Below are 9,250 nucleotides of genomic sequence, written 5' to 3'. Positions count from 1 at the left end.
TTTAATTAATAATTAATAATAATAATTATTAATAATAAAATAATAATAATTTAATATTCTTATTTTTAATTAATTTTCGGCCTTTTATTAAACAACATATTTTCATCATCACTACTATTACTACTTGTTTCTAATAATTTATCTATAATAAATAATATTCTTTCTTTATCCATTTTGTAATTTTTTGCTGCCTAACTAGTTTTATTTGTCCGAACACCAAACTGCACTGACAAAAATGTCAGTGCAATATTTCCTGCACTCGTTCGGTTCTTTCGGTTGGTCCGAATACAAATTCAGCACTACACTAGGTCAGTTTTCATTTGCCGAATACGATAATCTAAGCGCACTGATACGGTGCGCACATTCCGAATGCGTGGCACCAAAAAAGTTCGCACTAGTGCAGTCTGTCGAATTCGCCATTAGTCAGCCATTTTTAGTACCACTAAATAAATGTCATGCAAAGACATAAAGAATGGACTGCGTGATCCCGTATCTAAGTAGTATCAAAATGTGTCGACGAAAATGAGAGAGAGGGTCGTGGAAGACGGCCATCTCTACCTTTTTCCATTCCATGGTGTAACGGAAGAGAGAATGAGAAGGAGGTGGCCGTCTTCCACGGTCTCTCTCTTTTATTTTCATTGACCATTTTGATACACGGATCGCGCAGTCCATTCTCTATGTCTTTGATGTCATGATTGGCTGACAGTCAGCTAATCAGAATGCGGCACACTGGTTGCGCTTCTCTTATATCTAGGACTCTATGGCGAGACAGCGAGTCTCGCTGTCTCGCTCACTCTCGTGGTACGGAGTTCCCGCAGCTCGAAAATAGACGTTGGTGCCGCTAGTATAAAGCATTGCAAGAGGTCTGTTCTTTATTGCTGAACTTTTGCACTAGTTCATCTTTCTTCCTTTTCTCTCCAGGAGAAGGGAAAAGGAAAGAAGATGAACTGGTGCAAAAGTTCAGCAATAAAGAACAGACCTAAGAAAAAGGCCGCCATGGCCGCTCTCAAGTTTCTCTCTGCCGTAATCGGTCGCAAGTTCCTCATGAAAATCGCCTTAAAACAACGCCTGATGGACGGGATTTCATAGTTGCTTTGCTGTCTTGATTCAGTTATTCTTTCATGGTACGGATCGTGTACACCGAACAAGCAATAATCGTCGCTCGCATTCGACGCAGTGCATCAGTCGGGATTTCGAGATACTGCAAGCGGAACACAAATCATAAGTCGCAGAGACAGACCGAAAGACTGATAGTCGGGACCGCGTGTTATACACGAGAACGCTTTTTTTTCCGAAGCGTAACGAGTAAAGAAGCGGTAGAGGTAGAGCGAGAGGGAGAGTGAGAGTGTGAGTGAGAGAGGGCGAGAGAGAGAGAGAGAGAGAGAGTGTGAGAGAGAGAGAGGAGAGTGAAGAAGCAGCGCGGCATTGCACCGTACGGGAAAACGGTGTTCCGACGCGGTCACTGGCGCTGCTAGAAGTCGGCGAAATCATTGACATTGAGGAACGGCCATTTTGGCGTATTGTTTCCCACCGGATCGAGTGTTCGAGGCGTGCGTGCACACATACACACGGAATCGACGTCCATTCGTTTTCAAGGTAAGGAACACGCGGACGACGATGCGCGTTCCCTCGCGACTCCCGCATTCCCGTCGACCCGGCGTCTCCTCTCCTCGCGCGAAAAATTCATTCCGGCGCCGGGCCTAACGGTATTTGCCCCGAGGGCTTTTCTACTGCCCCTCGATAAATATGCCAGCGTGATACCGAGACTTCCAGACTGTTGCAATCTGACTTGTAAAAAAAAAAAAAAGAAAGAAAGAAGAGAGAGAGAGAAAAAAGAATCCCCCTTAGCGATTAAGTGTCCGTTAAAACCACGCGGGAAACAGTATATTTAACGCGCAAATTGCATCCACGAGTCTACTTTTATCGACGGTTCAAACGGTCGTGCGTTTGAAATTTCTCCGAATTCGCCGAGCGGCGTATCTATTACCATTAATCTCAAGAGTAAACTCACCACGATGCTCGCGATAAACGAGCAACGACGCCTTGTCTCGCCGTTTCTTTTTGAATTTTTATGCCTTCGAAACGATCAAATTTCATCATTTGGAGATATAACGAGATAAGCTTTATTGTTCCTTTGTTTCTTCGTCGCGCATGAGTAAGACTTTTTGATGAATACGCTTCGCACACATACGAATCTTAACAGCACTGAAAGTCTCTCCTTTTTAAAGTGTATTATTAGTTGTAAGTTTAAAACGGAAAGCTTTTACTTAAGTCTAATCTTTTTGTATATTTATGTAATTTTTTCGATAATTCTTTCTAAGGGAATTAAAATAGATTAATATATTATATAAACAGCTACATAATTTTTGTCTAATTGTATAAATGTCGCGCTAATTGGAAGTTACAAATGAAAGAGAAGTCGAATTTTTTGTAGCACAGTTAACTGTTTCATCTACAGAATATTTGTACTTGTGCCTTCTGTATCCAAACACACAAAAACCTTGGCATATTCAAATGTATTCATAACGAACACAGTATCTAAAAGCATACAGTCACCGTAGGTCAATTTTGTTTGGTCTTGTTCCCCTTCTGTGGCTTTCTATTCAGATGTTATTATAAAATCTCGTATATACTTTCAAATATGTTTATAAAATTGGAGCTGTTATAATTATATGATATAAATGTTAATGTTTTATATGGTGTGTAATTAATAAAAAAATATGAATTGATAAAAAACCATAACAAATAAAATTCATGTGTGACTTTAATATTACACAAAGAAATTGTGATAATTTTAGGTAGTATATATGTATATATATATATATGTGTGTGTATGTATATGTATAGACAATAATGTCTCCTTCTTTTTATTTATCAGGAAAAGATAAACGTACTACAATATTTCCAAAATGATGACCGAAACGCATATGAATTCTAATCATATGTTAAACTCTGGTTTGTCTAACAAATCAGAAATAGATAAAATGGATGATGTAGGTTGGAAAGCGAAATTAAAGATTCCACCAAAGGATAAAAGAATTAAAACAAGTGTGAGTCGATACAAAAAGTTGATATAAAAAGTTGATAAATTGCTAAGAAAGGAAAAATTAATAAATTTTTATGTTTAAATTTGAATTATTGTTTTAAAATTTTAATATAAAAAATAAATATTTAAATTAATTTTAAAATTATCTTAATAGATAAAGATTCTTGAAAACATTCAAGTTTTTTAAATTTACATTGAAATGTACATTACAGGATGTTACCGACACACGTGGTAACGAGTTTGAAGAATTTTGCCTAAAACGTGAATTATTGATGGGAATTTTTGAAAAGGGATGGGAGAAGCCATCACCAATCCAAGAAGCTAGTATTCCCATTGCACTTTCTGGTAAAGACATCTTGGCACGCGCGAAAAATGGAACTGGTAAAACTGGAGCATACTCAATTCCAGTGCTAGAACAGGTATGATAAATAGGCAAAAGAAAATGACTAAGATGTTTACTTGAAAAAAATTTGTTTTGAATATTGTATGCCTAATATACATTACTGCTTTAGGTTGACCCAAGGAAAGACGTAATCCAAGCACTGGTAATTGTGCCTACAAGAGAATTAGCGCTACAAACATCACAGATTTGTATTGAGCTCGCAAAACACATGGATATAAAAGTCATGGTTACTACTGGAGGAACCAATTTACGAGACGATATTATGAGGATTTATCAAAAAGGTAAAAATCTATAGTAAAACATATAATTTATCAATAAATTCCATTAAATGAGTTTATCGATGTATTGTATAATTTACATAATTTGTACTTCTAGTACAAGTGATAATCGCCACGCCAGGAAGAATTCTTGATCTGATGGATAAGAATGTAGCAAATATGGAGCATTGTAAAATTCTAGTTTTGGACGAAGCAGATAAACTGCTGTCGCAAGACTTCAAAGGAATGTTGGATCATGTAATATCGAGGTATGTTTGTGTAAAAATATGACACTTTATTTTACAAAATTTCGTTGTTTAACTATACACTCCTTTTACGTAAATAGATAACTATGGCAGGGGGAGAGGGGGTTGCTACAAAACTAAAAATTAAAAAAATGTTAAAGAAATTGAAAATGGTTAGAGAAATCACTGAATTTTGCAAAATATTTTGGAAAATTCTTGACTTTAAAGAAGTTTTTGTACTTCATATCTATGCAGTTTTGGAATACTATCAACCTAACAATTAAATACAAGCAGCAACATTAATAAAAAATTCACATTGATATGTTAAATTGCTCCTTCAACAAAATATTTGATTTTAATTTTCAAAATTAGGATAAAAATACAAAAAAATTCAAAATATTATTGAGATCATCAGGGAAAATCATAAAATTTTATTTGAAAATCAGGGAACAATTGGAATTTTAAGATGAGGAATTTGTGACAATCCTGTATGATGAATTATGCAGAAAAATATCTGAAGTTTAATATTTGTATGTATGAGACAATTAAAGTTGAAAAAATTATAACATGTTTGTTTTATGCACTCATTCTTATAATGCTACAGTTTACATTTAATTGAACTGCTTGAAATATGAAACATGTCTTATTGAATTGAGGCATGTAGCAACATTCACATTCCCGAGTGCGTCAAACAGACTAATCAGTAACTAACTTTAATTGACTCTTAAACATTTATTGTAGTCTTATTTATTTTATTTACAATTTTAATTTATATCATTGCCATACTTTTCACTTGGTATTAAAACTGATAATTTTTGCTAATGTAGAAATGTTTACTTATATCACACACGCAATAAAATGCTATCAGTTACTGAAAATAACCATTTATATTACTCGCTAATCTTTGTTTGTATTACTTTGTGGTATTTATTAGTTGTATTATTTTTCTTCTAGATTACCACACGAACGTCAGATTTTGCTGTATTCAGCAACGTTTCCTTTAACTGTGAAACAATTTATGGAAAAACACTTGAGAGATCCATACGAGATTAATTTAATGGAAGAGTTGACTTTAAAAGGCGTAACGCAATATTACGCTTTTGTACAGGAACGACAAAAAGTTCACTGCCTTAACACGCTATTCTCCAAGGTAAGGCTAAATTTAATTTGTTACGTGTAATTCTTTATTAATGGTATTAAATATTTCTTTATTTATTCAAAGTAAATGTGTTATTAATTTATATATTTTATAGTTACAAATAACGCAAAGCATAATCTTCTGTAATTCAACGCAACGTGTTGAATTGTTGGCTAAGAAAATAACAGATCTTGGCTATTGCTGTTATTATATACACGCGAAAATGGCGCAGGCACACCGAAATCGCGTATTCCATGATTTCCGTGCAGGATTATGCCGAAATCTCGTAAGTTAATTAGAAGATGTCAACATTTTTACTTTACAAAATCTTATTTAAATTTTAATTGTATATGTAATAATTATATTGTCTCTCATCCAAATGATATGTATACTGAAAAAATTGTACTAATATATCTATATTTGACGATTCAACTTTTTATTAAAATATAAATTCAAATTTTTATTAAATATAAATTTGTTTTCAGGTGAGCAGTGATCTATTTACTCGTGGTATTGATGTTCAAGCTGTGAATGTCGTAATCAATTTTGACTTTCCCAAGATGGCAGAGACGTATCTGCATCGAATCGGCCGATCTGGAAGATTTGGCCACTTAGGTATAGCAATTAACCTAATCACGTACGAAGATCGCTTCAATCTACACCGTATCGAACAAGAGCTTGGAACAGAAATTAAACCTATCCCAAAGGTGATAGACCCCAGTTTATACGTGGCGAGATCGGAAGACAATAATAGTATGGAAGAGGTTAATGTGTCCAAGTAGTTTCGATGCACTGTGGTAAAATGAAGCTTTACACACGCTCAAAGAGTTTAAAGTGTGTGAAAGAGTGTCAAAAAGTGAGTTCACTTGTAAATAAAGCGTACTATGTATGAGTAATGAGCTGAGTGATCGATGTGTCGCGCAAATGTCGATGCGAATCTTCTTTGTACATAAATACATTTAAATGTACATAAGCTAAAGCAAATCAGAGTCAAGCCATTATCAAGATGCACAATATGTAAACAGATATGTGAATAACATAATAATCAATCATTGCATTTTATCATAACTGTAAATACTACATGCGAGGACATACAATATCGTTTTAATAGAGGATTTTTATACAATGGCTTCATTCTTCCAGTATTTTTTTTCTTCTGTTCTTTAACATGATGAAGAGAAAGGGCATATTATTTAGAAGATCTATCGGCCGGCCAATCTCACCGAGTACAACATACTGATTCACGTGCTCATTACTTTTGTACTGTCATGCATATATATAAATTGTCCTTAACATCAATAAGGTCGTGTGTATATATATAAATATATATATAAATAAATTGCCCCTAGCGATTTATATAAAATTTGAATATATTAAATATCAGTTGTAATATTTGATCATGGCTTGATTTTGCTATTTGTCAAGATTGTAATACAACTCTGAAATTCAAATCACCTATCAACACTTAAACTGTCTCTTTTCTGTTCATTCAAAAAGGTAGTGAAATTTTCTTTTCTTTTTTTTTTTAAACACAATTTGATTTTCTTTTTACCATATCGTGATTGAGAATCAGAGGTTGTACAATTGACTAGTTTTATATAATTATTTTTTATAAAGAACTGGCTGGTGGACTCTCCACAACAAAAATAGAGATTCTATGGCTGATGCTGATAATAATATATGTCCAATCACAGCCTATATTTAATTATATAACAGTCTATCGGGGCTGAAATTGAATTTAATAAAAAATTGTAAAGGTTGCTGAAATTAATGAAAATGTAGAAGATGGAATAAATGAATCGCAAGTGAATGCACATGAGGATACAACTCACACTGGAATGTGAATATAAGGTGCATTATGAATGAATACTCTATCTCTCGTAAAAGATAAAATAACTGCCAAAGTTATTGTATTGATATCGACATAGAATCTCTAGAGATCTCCATAAAAATATGGATAAGCACGAGGAAGAGTAAAAAAGAAATTACTGTTTCGTATGCATGACTATAGTTAAAATTGAAGAATTCGAAAGCCACCAGCCAATATGACTTAGGTTTTTGGATGTGAGAAGTATGGAACAATATTCGATACCAAAATATTTCATATTTAAGAGGGGAGGGAATCCTCTTTGAATGGAATATTAACGGTGATAGAGAAGGCGGTTTAAAATGTATTTAGGACTGTAATATCAGAAACTGTGAGCTTATCACAGGAAACTGTAGATAATAGATAAACAGTAATGAGTTAACTGCTGACACAAAAAAAAAGAAAATTGAAATTGCTAATAATTGGACATTTAAACAGATTTGTATAAAATGTTAATCTGGACGAATGGTTGTTCATGCTCGCTGCCTTCAACCTTCGACCATTATACGTAATTTTTGTTTATAACGACACCAAGTACATGGCTTAAGTTTGACGCAAATTCAAAGTATATTTTCGAGTTCAGATATATTCCACGAATCTCCATTTTCGTAGAGTACAATCGTAGCTCCGCTAATTGAATATCAAAAAACAAATTCGCGTTTTTGTGAAATCTAATGTAAATAAATAAATATGTATGCGTTATCATATTCGCGAATTAGCTTATTATGAACTTTGCTGATTGTCTTGTGGTTTTACGAGATAATTTATTTTGCATATATAACTCTACGATGCTGGAAAATTTATACATTCTTGATCGCGAATGCCATAAATCTGACTCGTCAATGTAACATGAAAAAAAAGTCCTTAGGCGATTACCATTTTTTGTTTACCGCGGATTTATAAATTGCAAAACAATCGTTCATCTAGGATTTATTGCAAAGCGAGTTTTTAGTTGTAAAATAATCACAATCGGATGATGAGTTGCAAAATAATCATAATCAGGTAATAAGTTGCTAAATAATCATAATCGGATTGTAAGTTGCAAAGTGATCGCATTTGCCACTTATTACCCGGTTTGCAGATACGTGCGTTCGTGATTCCTGCGCGACCATATAAAAGAGACAAATTAATGTAACATAATGAATCACGCAAAGATTATTACATGAAACGGAAAGCAGTACGATAATTGAAATACGTCGAAATGATGTACCAAACAATCGAAACCACGTATATCTATTTCACTTTTGTATTTGCTTCCCTGATAATTTTCGATTCGGCAAATTTTTCTAAAAACATTTAGCTACTGTTGTAACTATATCGGCAGATAAATATCAAATAAGAAGTCAGTGTTAATATTGCAATTGTTATCAGTAATATCTATTAACGATTACACTCGAGTGATCTACTTACAACGCTGTCTTCTGCTTAACGAAGATAACAACAGCAAAAATAATCTGTCAGATAATGATGATACCACATATAATATGAACAACCAGAGCAGACCGGAAGACCAACAATTATATCTGCTACAATTTGATAATTTATTAGGTTCTTTTTTGTGTCACTGTTGCAAAGATACTGTAATGTAAACTAACGTGCGATCTTGTCGATCAAATGATTTGTCGCCCACTGCATATTAATTTGATCAATCGGAATCACATACAATTGCGTCATAGTCTAATATTACGGTCCCTCTTCATTTTTATTATCTACTTAATATATAAACAAAACGTAAATGGGTTAAATGTAATAACAATCGTTTCGCCAAACAATTTATTCTGCGAAATGTTCCCATTTACAAACTACAAAAATCTGCTCTTATTCTATTAGCTTCTATTATTTTGCTTATATGGCGATTCTTTAAAAATTTTTTTGGCAATATTACGTAGACTAAGAAGAAAATACTTAGTCTTACTGTGCTGTAATTGGAAACATCGATAGATCCATTTTATGGAATCTATTTTGCGAAATGTATTTTATTCAACTTTTGAAAGAGTCAATTAACTCGTACTAATAAACAAGCATAAGGAATCTTCATTTTTTAAATATAAATTTTACAAACTTTTATATTCTAATCAAAATTATTTCCTATTGATACTTCTCTTAGTGATCTCATAATGATTGATGTACAATGTTTGTATATTTCAAAGATTTATGAACAAAAATTCGTCCATTTATTGATATTACATTTCTATAAAATTGTGTGCTGTACTTGACTCTTTCTAAAGAATGATGTTTATGCGAAGTATATAAACTTAGAAAAAGTGGGCTTAAAAAAATCCCAAAAAAAAAAA

At 33.2% G+C, this 9,250-nt stretch overlaps 1 protein-coding gene across 1 annotated transcript; it reads left to right on the top strand.

Annotated features, from left to right (window-relative positions):
- Positions 1-1,135: 1,135 nt before the first annotated feature.
- me31B (ATP-dependent RNA helicase me31b) lies at positions 1,136-6,306 on the top strand. Its single transcript, XM_018550742.1, has 8 exons — positions 1,136-1,596; positions 2,879-3,050; positions 3,259-3,465; positions 3,559-3,730; positions 3,825-3,975; positions 4,906-5,101; positions 5,205-5,375; positions 5,575-6,306. Exons 2-8 carry the CDS (start codon positions 2,910-2,912, stop codon positions 5,869-5,871), a joined length of 1,335 nt encoding a protein of 444 aa, XP_018406244.1. The 5' UTR covers positions 1,136-1,596; positions 2,879-2,909; the 3' UTR covers positions 5,872-6,306.
- Positions 6,307-9,250: the final 2,944 nt, after the last annotated feature.

The sequence above is a fragment of the Cyphomyrmex costatus genome, unplaced genomic scaffold, assembly GCF_001594065.2.
Source record: "Cyphomyrmex costatus isolate MS0001 unplaced genomic scaffold, Ccosl1.0 scaffold127, whole genome shotgun sequence".
Lineage (NCBI taxonomy): Eukaryota > Metazoa > Arthropoda > Insecta > Hymenoptera > Formicidae > Cyphomyrmex > Cyphomyrmex costatus.
This window is presented reverse-complemented; position numbering and strand designations above follow the sequence as displayed.

Excerpts from the sequence above, each read along its gene's own strand:
- me31B (XM_018550742.1), top strand. The coding sequence starts at position 2,910 with ATGATGACCGAAACGCATATGAATTCTAATCATATGTTAAACTCTGGT. Across the intron at positions 3,976-4,905 it reads TTGGATCATGTAATATCGAG|ATTACCACACGAACGTCAGA; the intron begins GTATGTTTGTGT and ends TTTTTCTTCTAG. Across the intron at positions 5,102-5,204 it reads TTAACACGCTATTCTCCAAG|TTACAAATAACGCAAAGCAT; the intron begins GTAAGGCTAAAT and ends TATATTTTATAG.